The sequence below is a fragment of the Coccinella septempunctata genome, chromosome 8 (genome assembly GCF_907165205.1).
Source record: "Coccinella septempunctata chromosome 8, icCocSept1.1, whole genome shotgun sequence".
Classification (NCBI taxonomy): domain Eukaryota; kingdom Metazoa; phylum Arthropoda; class Insecta; order Coleoptera; family Coccinellidae; genus Coccinella; species Coccinella septempunctata.
The window spans coordinates 30714380-30727083 of NC_058196.1; the positions used below are offsets into that span (position 1 = coordinate 30714380).

The 12704-nt window shown below is 41.0% G+C and overlaps 1 protein-coding gene across 1 annotated transcript in view; it reads right to left on the reverse strand.

The window, feature by feature from the left end:
• The window catches only part of LOC123318846 (RNA/RNP complex-1-interacting phosphatase), a 42559-nt gene that overhangs the window by 15658 nt on the left and 14197 nt on the right, over nucleotides 1-12704 (reverse strand). The window contains exons 3-5 of the mRNA XM_044905601.1: nucleotides 8511-8542; nucleotides 2585-2684; nucleotides 1284-1366 (exon numbers count right to left, since the gene is read on the reverse strand). Of these exons, the coding sequence (XP_044761536.1) occupies nucleotides 1284-1366; nucleotides 2585-2684; nucleotides 8511-8542 (215 nt within the window). The remainder of the gene's footprint in view (nucleotides 1-1283; nucleotides 1367-2584; nucleotides 2685-8510; nucleotides 8543-12704) is intronic.

The following is a 12704-nucleotide window of genomic DNA, read 5'->3' on the forward strand; positions in this document are numbered from 1 at the left end:
ATGAAGCTTCCCAAGTATTTGAACTGTTCTAGAGTTTCATTCTCCAGGCTGATATCTGTTTGATGGCTTTCTGGCGGACTTACCAGGATCTAGTTTCTTCAATATTGAGTCTAAGGCCTAAAGCTTCGTATATATGTTTAAAGGTGTCCAACATTATCTGCCATAAGTGCCCAGTCGTCTGCATATTGAAGTTCCTAGATAAACTTTGTACGGGTTTCTGCTACCACTGTTTTCAATGGCCCGTTCTGGATATTTTTGTTACTGTACTCCAGTTCGTACCTCTGACTAGAACTCGAGAAAGCTCTGAGCGCAAATCAACCTCGGACAATCAAGCTAGCCCAAGGTTTTCCCCATAAATCTTCAGCGTACCCTATACGCCCACGCCGTTTACAAAACGTCGCAATTCAATCAAGTAGTCGTCGACGCATATCAATTAGCGGTTCTCAAAACACGAATGCCAACAATCCGGCCTTTCGTGTCGCAAAACGAACGATGATAATAAACAAATAAACGCGATATAAATAAGATTACACGGGTCCGTGCATAAAGCGTAATTTACTGCCCGTCGCTGGATAATGCCGTGTTATAATTACCTTTATTGTTGCTGGAACACATATTACCCACGGTTGCGCTACGCGCTTATATTATTCGCAATCCATATTATACAAAACGTTGTGTTGCGGCATGGACTGTGAATAATATTACATCGAACTGTACCGCCGCCGGTGGGGAGATATTTATTGGACACTTCAATTTGTTAATTAAGTTTTAAGGGTTTACTCGGTAAGTCATCGATCAACGCTTTTTTATAGATATCTAGGCGATAGGAGGCCACGAAATCAGTGTCTAATATGATAGGCGTCGAGTGAAACAAAATTTCAAAAGAAACTTTCGTTCGAAAGAAAACTAACGAAAGAGACAAAATAACACAGGAAAATATTGGAGAATTTAAATATCAACATATAGTAACGTCGACTTTTTTTCTTTTTCTCCCTCTTTTCCTTTTTTTTTTCTTTTCTTTCTTTTTTTTTCTTTTTTTTCCCTTTTTTTTTATTTTTTCCCTTTTTTCCTTTCTTTTTTTCTCTTTTTCTTTTCTCTTTAATTCCTCCTTTTTTTCATTTTTTCCTTTTGTCTTTTTTTTTCTAAAAGTTTGCGAGTTTCTTCATTCCAGAAGGCGACGACATCGACAAGGGGAGGAAAATGTTTTCAAATAACTTTAGATTATTGGAACCAGCGATGGTAACACGAATTACCAAACGGACGCTCGAAAAAATCATACTTACAACTTGATTTTATCCTTGCCTGGTACCACACCGCCACCAGATATCTGCATCTTCAAATGGTCCACATTCGAATCAAGAAATTCCTGTAAGAAAATCATCGTGGTGTCAATATTCGATAGGTTCATTTCGTCGAAAATATAATACAAGGTTTTGATTGGAAACCAGAAAGTTAAAGAGGGGAAATTAGATAACCTTTTCTTCTTTAATCACTCTCAAAACTGCCCAGTATTGCTCGAAAATTCGCTTTATTGCTAAAAATGTATTGCTCGGAATTGCTGGAAAAATTACTAAAAAAAATTGCTAAGAAAATTGCTAAAAATTTCGCTAGAAATACTGCTAAGAAAATTGCTACAAATTTCGGTAGAAATATTGCTCAGAAAATTGCTGGAAATATTGCTAAAATTGTGAGTTGGATATTCAGATTTCATTTATTGGAATGCAGTAGCAAATTGGTATAACACTACCATCTCAATCTGTCCCATGTTCCATGTCAGATGGAGATGGGATTTCTTAAAAAGAAACCCTGAACCTAACGAAATGTCTAAATATCCTTGCGTCTGGGATAATTCCCTTAAAAGCACAACCTTTGAGCAGTAGAAATCGAAAAGCCAGTTGAAATGTTAAAATTTGCTTCAATAGCAAATTTTTGAAAATTGCTATCCTTCAAATTCAGTCCTCACCGACATTGTCGAGCTCTCAATGGTGAGCAACCAGTCATATCATCGTTAAACTCTCAGAATTCATTAGGTGAGATGGGTGCGACAGATAGGGATAATACCGCCATCTGCATCTGTCCCACGTCAGATGAAGATGTCACAATTAACTCCGGATGAAGACGTCCAGTTGACCCCAAGATCTACATCTTCCCTCAAGACCCACATAAACAACGTCACGTGATACCAGATGAGACGTACGATTATGGTCAGTTCCATTATGACACAGTTAACGTATAATTAACTCAAATCAAAAGTTTCGTTGTACATTCCGAAGGAAGCAAGGCGTCCTTGGACGTAGATAAGATAAGGGGGCCTTGCCCCCCGTGAGAGGGGGGCTACATGGCTCCATTAGGGAAGGCATGGAGTCGACTTAACGTTCTTAATTATTCATACCACGGATAAGAAGTAATGTCTTGATTATTTGGTTAGATTCGAAGGGACGATAAAGTTCAGAAGTGACAGTAGCGTGTTTGTGTTATATAATACCACATGACAGATTCAGGTACACTCAGTGACATTCGAAAAATCCAAAATTTTGAGATCATTTCATAATTGCAGGATCAAACTCTGTTGAGTTCTACTTACTTTGGGACTGTAGTACCTGTCGGCCCTGGCGTCCGTATCCGTTAGATCTATGACGGCTTTCAGCTTGGGTATGTTGGCAATCAGGCAGGCAGGTGTGAACCTATAAACAAAAACAAACAAATCGTTATTATTTTAACCGTAACCGCAATAATAGGCACAAATGTGAACGCTCCGGGAGTGTTAAGTGAATTTCATAAGCGTCGGCAAACAACGAAACTTGTCTTTCGGTCGCTGGATGTGTCAAATTGACGAGACCGTGATGAAGTCACGACAAAGCCACAGACTCACGGTTATTTTGTGTCTTCGTTAAGTGAAAAATACTGAGAGTGCAAAGAAAAAAGCACAGGAAGATTTGATAGAATGTCAAGGGCCCAGAGGAACTCGGAGGACCATAGATGTTAGTTAAGACTCTATGGAATTGTAACAAACCACTCATGGAACTGGCAGAAAGCAACTATAAAGAAACTCAGTTTGATTTGGGCATCTCCGAAGAGAAGCTTTTAAGCTATAGCTGTTATTCCATTTGATCCTTCTGCATTTGCCAGGTGGCATCAAACAAAAGTTATCGTCAGGTTCATCAAAGAAAGTCCACAGAGACTGGAGTTGTTGGACCTCAACTTAACCTTCAAACCACAGAATAAAGACTCCTAAACCTTGAAAGGAAACAAATGGAGTCTGTTGATCCTTTTGCTCTAACTATATACACCTCTTTAATGAACATTCAGAGAGAATGTGGTTGGTTGTCCCTGATTTCCTAAGAAATCACCGAAGAACACTATAAAGCGTTGCTCCAACTCTACGTCTCTGAGTATTTTATCCTATCATCAACCCTCTCTCCCTAGGCAACCTCAAATAATGACGTCAGATCGCTTCAGCAACCCGATAGTCGATCTGAAAAATATTTACGACCGATTTTATCCTCCCAGCTCCACCAAATCACCTTCATAACGAATCTAACGATCAATGACCGCTGCAAAGTTCCAATTAGAAGTGGAAATGGGACGCTTCAGCATATCTTGAGCGGGGAAATACCCTCCTGGGGCTGGTCGCAGTTATTGATAACTTTTCAAGAGGGGCATTTCTAACATATTTTCCGACCCAACCTATTTCTACGTCTTTGGGTTTTCCGCTCAAACAAAACAGTTTGACAGGCCCACAATATTTTTAACCTTCTTAACTATTCACCCTGTATATATGAAGTGAGAATTATTTTCAGACAAGGGGGAAATTAAGGCTTTCAGGGTGGGTCATTTTCCACGTGGAATATCTCCTTGTGGAATTCGAAAAATCCGAAACTTTCAACGTACAAATTCCACGAGTTCTATCTCGAGTTGACTGATTTTTATTGATTCGTAAGTTCCCCAACGTGGAAGCTGTGACAGACACCCCGTGGTGAGGTTGTTAAATTAATTACTTCCATCTCGAGAAAACCACTGTATCTCACACGACTTCGACTACTCAAGTTACCCGTTTCTTGGTCGCATACGAATTGCCTGATAAAAGATGAGTTATGGCACTGAGCTGCCAATAACCACTTCTCGGATTCGGCTGCGTCTGTGAGAGATGAGGAAATATTCTCGATATTAATTCTCTTCCTGAAAAGCTTGTCCATTGTAGCTCACTCTAAGTTCGATCGTTAAAACAACAAAACGGCTCCATAGAATTTCTGCAAATTTAGAAGTTAGTAGAGTAGTGATGCCCCCGACAGCCTTTTCGAGACCAGACTTGATAATTCATCGAGGAGACAAGACTTTTACGAGACACTAGCGCAAAACTCGAGAAGTACAAGACCAGAGCCCACGAGACAAGACTAGAGCCCACTAGACAAGACTGGAGCCCACTAGATGAGACTGGAGCCCACAAGACGAGACTAGAGCCCACAAGACGAGACTAGAGCCCACAAGACGAGACTGGAGCCCACGAGACGAGACTAGAGCCTTAGAGACGAGACTAGAGCCTTAGAGACGAGACTAGAGCCCAACAGACGAGACTAGAGCCCAACAGACGAGACTAGAGACCAACAGACGAGACTAGAGACCAACAGACGAAACTAGAGACCAACAGACGAGACTAGAGCCCACGAGACAAGACTAGAGCCCACTAGACGAGACTGGAGCCCACAAGACGAGACTAGAGCCCACGAGACTACTCTAGAGCCCACAAGACGAGACTGGAGCCCACGAGACGAGACTAGAGCCTTAGAGACGAGACTAGAGGCCAACAGACGAGACTAGAGCCCAACAGACGAGACTAGAGACCAACGTACGAGACTAGAGATCAACAGACGAGACTAGAGCCCACGAGACAAGACTAGAGCCCACTAGTCGTGACTGGAGCCCACAAGACGAGACTAGAGCCCGCAATACGAGACTAGAACCCACGAGACGAGACAAGAGCCCACGAGACTAGACTAGAGCCCACGAGAAGAGACTAGAGCCTAAGAGACGAGACTCTAGACGAGACTTTATGTCTTATTAGCAGGACTTTATTTTCATGGGCATCACTACATGTATATCTAGGTACAAAGTTCTTGGAAGAAACACTATTTTTTCTTAATTCAACTCCTCATCACTTTGACAGAAACCTCCACCTCACTAGCAAATTATTCCCCTGATATACGAACACAAACACACGGTATACACCCCTGTGATAAAATCTCTTCTTACGGTTCTTTCTTCTATTTCTCAAATGTTTTGAAATGAGGCGAACAACTTTCGATTGAGGGATACAGAAATTGTGCTCTCAAGATTTTTTTCCCTCCATGTAATAATTCTTATATCAGCCAAACCCCCCCCCGTTTTGCTCGTTAATTGAATCGATTAGGAGCAATTACCAGGGTTATCAGTATGCAAAAGATTCAATCGACGGGAACTCAAGTGAAGGCAACTAACGTATCAGCATCATGCCAACGTATAAATTTATATATAAATTAATTTACGATCCATAAGGCCTATTTCAGGGAATATTAATCACCGGCCCATGTCTATTAATATTTATTTTTGTCGCTAAGGTCGTTTCCACATAATTAATGTTTACTGCTTTCCCGAAGAATTCGTATACTCTTGTCTTGCGCTCGGACGGCGGATGATTCGTCTGTGGGAAAGACGAACTGACGGCTTGAGAAATGTGAAATCGTGAGAGGGGGTTCAGCAATGACAGCTCCCTTACCCTGGGGGATATTAGAATGCTTGATATGTTGAATATCTGTTTTACATAAACACACCCTCTCAAAGTTTTTACAAAGTCCGTTCGTTTCGGTATGTTTCTTGCAATAGAATGAAGACCTTACGCTCTCGATCATTGCGATAACATTTTCGATGAAAGCAATTCATTTTTCAGTGCTTTCGAAATCTTGTATGAGAAAAAATCAGGAAGGAGTTATGTCAATACGGAGAAATTATTCCAAAGTTATCAAATTCTGACGCAAAACTCCTTTATTGTCTGAAATATTCACGAGACGAGACTCTCGAAAAGGAGTGGACACTCTTAAATACAAGAAGAGACTCTCAAGAACGAGTGAATACTCTCGAAAACGAGTAGACATTCTTAAAAACGAGTCGAGACTCTCAAAAACGAGACGACACTCTCGAAAACGAGACGCGACTCTCGAAAACGAGACGACCCTCTTGAAAACGAGACGAGACTCTCGAAAACGAGGGGACACTCTTGAAAACGGGACGAAACTCTTGAGAACGAGACGAGACCCTCAAAAGCGAGAAGAGACTCTCGAATACGAGAAGAGATTCTCGAAAACAAGACGAGAAGAGACTCTCGAGAACGAGACTACGCTCTCGAAAACGAGACGGCACTCTCGAAAACGAGACGACACTCTCGAAAACGAGACGACACTCTCGAAAACGTGTGGACACTCTTGAAAACAAGACGAGACTCTCGAGAACGAGTAGACACTCTCGAAACCAAGTCGACACATTTAAAAACGAGACGAGACTCTCGAGAACGAGACGACACTCTCGAAAACGAGTGGATACTCTTGAAAACTAGACGACACTCTTGAAAACGAGACGAGACTCTCGAAAACGAGTGAACACTCTCGAAAACGAGTGGATACTCTTGAAAACGAGACGAAACTCTTGAGAACGAGACGAGACCCTCAAAAGCGAGAAGAGACTCTCGAAAACGAGAAGAGATTTTCGAAAACAAGACGAGAAGAGACTCTCGAGAACGAGACTACGCTCTCGAAAACGAGACGGCACTCTCGAAAACGAGACGACACTCTCGAAAACGAGACGACACTCTCGAAAACGTGTGGACACTCTTGAAAACAAGACGAGACTCTCGAGAACGAGTAGACACTCTCGAAACCAAGTCGACACATTTAAAAACGAGACGAGACTCTCGAGAACGAGACGACACTCTCGAAAACGAGTGGATACTCTTGAAAACTAGACGACACTCTTGAAAACGAGACGAGACTCTCTAAAACGAGTGAACACTCTCGAAAACGAGGGGACACTCTTGAAAACGAGACGAAACTCTTGAGAACGAGACGAGACCCTCAAAAGCGAGAAGAGACTCTCGAAAACGAGAAGAGATTCTCGAAAACAAGACGAAAAGAGACTCTCGAGAACGAGTAGACACTCTCGAAACCAAGTCGACACATTTAAAAACGAGACGAGACTCTCGAGAACGAGACGACACTCTCGAAAACGAGTGGATACTATTGAAAACTAGACGACACTCTTGAAAACGAGACGAGACTCTCAAAAACGAGTGAACACTCTCGAAAACGAGGGGACACTCTTGAAAACGAGACGAAACTCTTGAGAACGAGACGAGACCCTCAAAAGCGAGAAGAGACTCTCGAAAACGAGATCAGATTTTCGAAAACAAGACGAGAAGAGACTCTCGAGAACGAGACGCCGCTCTCGAAAACGAGACGACACTCTCGAAAACGAGTGGACACTTTCAAAAATGAGTGGACACTCTTAAAAACAAGACGAGACTCTCGAGAACGAGTAGACACTCTCGAAACCAAGTCGACACACTTAAAAACGAGACGATACTCTCGAGAACGAGACGACACTCTTGAAAACGAGACGAGACTGTGGAAAACTAGATAAGAGTGTCGAAAAAGAGACTCTCGTGGTCGTCACTACTTTTGCAGTTGTTTTTCAACACCCAAAAATGAAAAAATTGATGATTCGATGGTCAGTTTCACTCTAAAAAGTCTTCTGAAGCGAATTAGGGATCTTTTATTCGTTTTGAGAATAGCCTATGTGGAAATAACAGCAAAACTCTTGTGCTTTCATGAATTTTCGAAAGCCGTCAAGTTCTCCGTCAATCGCTGACCGTATAGAGACGTCCGATCGCATACGACGATCAGGCTCATTGTCGACTTACCTCACGTACCAGATTTCGATTTAATTGAATCTAAACCGGCATCGATACAGCCCTAATGAGTGGTACCGAACACATGTAAACGGAGGTACGTATCGTGAATAGCCGATTTATTGATCGATGTTGGAGGTATCGCATTTGGTATGCGAGGAGAGTGTGGCCTTACCACGACGTTGACGGTCCGTGAAGAAGATGTCGATATAGATAAGCGGCGATAAGGATTTAATCGTTTATGGATCGATGATCGCCAGGTCTTGTGACCCCCGGAAACCCCGCTGCTCAGACTGGTAGCCATCAGGTTCTTCAGAGAGCGAGCCAAATTTTCAAGTGACTCAAGGATCGAACGCAAACACTTTCAAACCATAAAAAAAGCTAAAAACACGATTTTAGGACGATTAAAGAGATTCATTCTCTTTATTTACAGGGTGTGTCACGGTCATAACCTAATGGTGAATTCAGGTCATCTAGGTCTTTCAGAAAAGTTGCTCCTTTTGTATCCAATGGCCATTTACCAACAAATCATCGATGAACGTCTCAAAAAATCAATAAAATGAAATGAAAGACTCACCGTCGCACAGCTGGTATGTTGGACTGCATTTCCTGGAAGAAAAAGATACATTATTCGAACACAATCAACACAGATCCTTCAAAATATCCGCCACAAGGTGCATATACACACTTAATGGCAGAAGGTTTGATATATGGCCCGTAGTATGGGGAGAACCAATTAAAATTGACTGCTGGAATCTGACTCGCTGCCAAAATGAAATTTACCTTCACCGATGATTTGCGCCCTATCTGTGGTTTAATTAAAAATTACTTTGTATTGTTAACGGTCGGAAGACTTCGATTGAATACCGTTGACGATGGAAGATTTGTGACTTTCGAAGTGAGATAATGGAATATAATGATTACAACTTCTGACCACGATCGAAGAAGGAAGGTGATGAGTTTCAAGAAATAATTTCAAATCGAAGGGAATTTAATTTTGATTCTAAAACGGGCCTTTTATTAGGTTACACTTTTTTTGATCCAGAAATATATACAAATTTATTTTCCCTGGCAATAATTCATAATTAACCTACTTGCGTCTTAGTTCTATCTGAATATATTTTCGAGGGCCATATATACCATCTTTAAGACACATTTGCAAGCCAAATGTGGCCCTTCAAAAATTGTATCGAAATATATTTACGCACGCAATAAATTGAAGATATTTTTGGCATACCTACGCCTAAATTCTAGCTGAATATATTTGGGGGGCCATATATCCTACTCTATAAGGCCAACTTCCCTCAACTTTGTGGAAAAATATGTCTAAATAAGTAGCAATTTCGTCCATAATTAATGAATGAGATATCGAAATATATTTTCGTATACTTTTTATGGAGATCTTTCGCCCTGTTTCGTCTAGATTCTATCAAAATATATTTTCGAGGGCCTTATATCCTTCTCTATAATGGAGTTCTGCGTCTCAGATATCGTTAGTCTACGTGTCTACGACACTTTATGTCGGAGAGTCTGCCAAAATATGTTTCCGAGGGCCTAATATTTCTATGTTATAAGGCACATTTCCTGGCCATATATGGCCCTCGCGTCTTACTTTCGCCCAAAAACCATATCGAAATATATTGTCGAGGGCCGTATATCCAACTTCGGCCTATTTCATCTATATTCTATCAAAATATATTTTCGAGGGCCTTATACCCCACTCTACAAGGCAGTTCTATGGCCCAGATATCGTAAGTGAGCACCACTTTATGTTGGAAAGTCTGCTAAAATATGTTTTCGAGGGTCTAATATATATTCTAATAATACATTCTATGTTATAAGGCAGATTTCCTGGCCATATATGGCCCTCGCGTTTTACTTTCGCCCAAAAACCATATCAAAGTATATTTAAGGCAGGTAATAAATTACAACATTATAAGGCATGTTTCCCTTGTAAATTTTATCGATATATATTGTCGAGGGCCATATATGGAACTCTAGAAAATACATTTGCGGGCCATATAGCGGGCCTAACTAATGTCGAGGGCCATATATTGATAATTTGTTTTTAGTGGAACAAATTCAATGCTCTCACGTTATGAAGTACTTATACGGGCCACATACAGGTCTATTTGTTAAAGTTGTTTGCGAAATTCTACTTTTCCTTCAACCATTCAGGGAATGTATATTTTTTCTCTAGTTTCAATTGAAAACCTTTGACCACATGGTCCCAAATCGTTCCTGTGACCCTTTTTGACGTGACGTAGAGGAATTCTACAAGGTCCTCATTAAGGTCAAACTGGTCGACACCTACGCAGATTACGGATGGTCCAAAGACCGTCCGCGTAATTTTGAAACAACCTTCGGGCAAGATGCGTGTGTTCTCGCTTTTCACTAATCAATAACTGTTTATCCATCGCATACTCGTTACTCAAACAGTGGCGCCTAGGGCCATACACGAAAATTCCACACGTTCTCAAAGCAACACCGATTCGATTATTGGGATTATCGTCTGGGACGGCAGCGAAATTGCTGTAAGAATCGGGTGCGACGGGCGTGAATGCTAATGGCCGCCATTTTTAACGGATTGTCGCGCGGTGAGCTGGCGCTGTCACTGCTGTCAGTGCGGAGATGTCGGCGGGTTAAAGGAGGCGATTAGATTAGCATATCTCTTGCGGAGAACGGACGCTCGCAATGACAAGGAGGGACATTAATTGACAAATGGGATTACGATAGGTCGGGATGTTCGGATCGGGACGACAGGTGGCGCTTTGGTGCAGCGGGAAATGTTCGCGGCCCATAACCTCTACACGAGGGTAGAACTTTTAGGTGGTAATTGGATTTTCAACAGCCTGCGTCTTCCCAACTGAGCCGAATTGGGAAAAAATGGTGAGAGGAAAAAGTGTTTCTATTAACCTAAGGAATCTTCTTTTAAAATATACAGAGATACATTCAAAATAAACACTAGATCGGTAGAAGCTACTTCTATCTCTGAGTCTTTGACTTGTACAAATATTTTAACAGTAGATTCTTCAGGTCAAAAGAAACACTTTTTTCCTTTGTCATTTTTTCCGAGTCGTCTCGGTTTAAAAGATACAGGCTGTTGAAAAACCATAAAAAAATGATATTTTTAGTTCTATCTCACGAAGTGTTTCATCGAATGGAATGAATTTCGGAATATAGTATTTCATTCATTTGTTGAATCTTTTTCGATCACAAGATATCACCCACGTCTTCCAGTTTTCTCGTTATGACCATTACGTACCATAAAATACCAAGAATTCAGAGAACCCAACTCTTGAAACTAAGTTGGACTCTATCTGATGAATATTTGAGCGTTTTGTGAAATAAAAGTATTCCTCATATTTTCTCGTATAATGCGCCGTTTTCGAGTAATTTGATGTTCAAAAATTAAAAAGTATCTGTGAAATTTGAAAAATTGGGTACTTTGGCTGAATGCAACTCTGATTAAAAGATCCACAGATATGTAGTGTCACAGATTTAGCTAGTTATTCTGAAGGTAATTCTATTTTGCCAGAAGTGGCACAGCACATTATGAAAACTTTGAATAGCTAAATCTTTTTATCAGGGCCGAATCGGAAAAAATGGTACAGAAAAAAAGTGTTTCTTTTGACCTTGGGAATCTACTGTTAGAATATTTTTACGAGTTTAAGACCCTCCCTGTATAAAAACGCTTGGACATATCGATTTTTTATTCCAGGGGTGCCCCTTCTAAGATCAAATTTAGGAGCGTGTCTCTTTCAACCCTTAGTGCTACAACCCCAGCCCTTATATTTTGAATAGGCCCATCTATACTGAATTCAGCATATTAAATTTTTCAAGTTAATTACCTATTATCATAGAAACCATAGAACAAATTAGTAAAAAATTGAATGTGCTGAATTCGGTATCACCGAAAAATGTTTTGACAACCGTCATAACCTCACATTTTCATCCCATACAGTGTGGAATGTGTCAAATTTCCAAGACCAACCCAGTGTTTTCATAAAAGTGAATGGACTACAGTAGAGACTTTCTTCTTTACGATGCACAAAATGAAAATAAGGGCAATTCATATTTTAAATCTTCCGCAGACCAATGAACCTTGCACATCTAATATTTACAGTCATATTTGTCGTATCGTAGCTCTGTTCGAATCAGAACTTTGAGATCCCCTTTCCCCCCCAATTCCACAAACGATGTTATAGATCCAACAAGAATTTACGACAAGGAAACAAAGGCCCCAAGAAAAAACGCACCAACTAGCATGTCTCACAGCACGTCCCACACAACGTATGCAAAACAACCTTCCAGGTACATAAAAAAAAAATGTCTGCGCCATCGCACATGTCACCGGGGGTGGTTGCGTTCCCATTATTTACACCCTTTCGTTCTTTATTTTCGTGAACGATCACGCCCTCTGTGTGCCGCCCGGGACTAAATGGCCCGTGAAATTATGCTAATGTCTTCTATGATTAATTGTGCGTGTCCTTGGCGGGAACGTGGCTCCTTGAGAACACAGAGAATTTCGATTGTTCTGATTGATTCGTTCTCGTGCACACAGAAAGGCACGCTTTGATGCGTCCACAGAGGGACGTGGGGCAATCAATCTTGCCGACGGGCTACGTTCCGAAAACGGAGATCGAGGAAGGCGCTAAGGGAGTTCTCAGAACGAAGTAGGGTATATAGGTTCATTGGCAAATTGTGATGATGAGTGCCTTGGAATTCTCAGGAATACATTAAAAAGAAGGTAAACACAACGAAAATCACC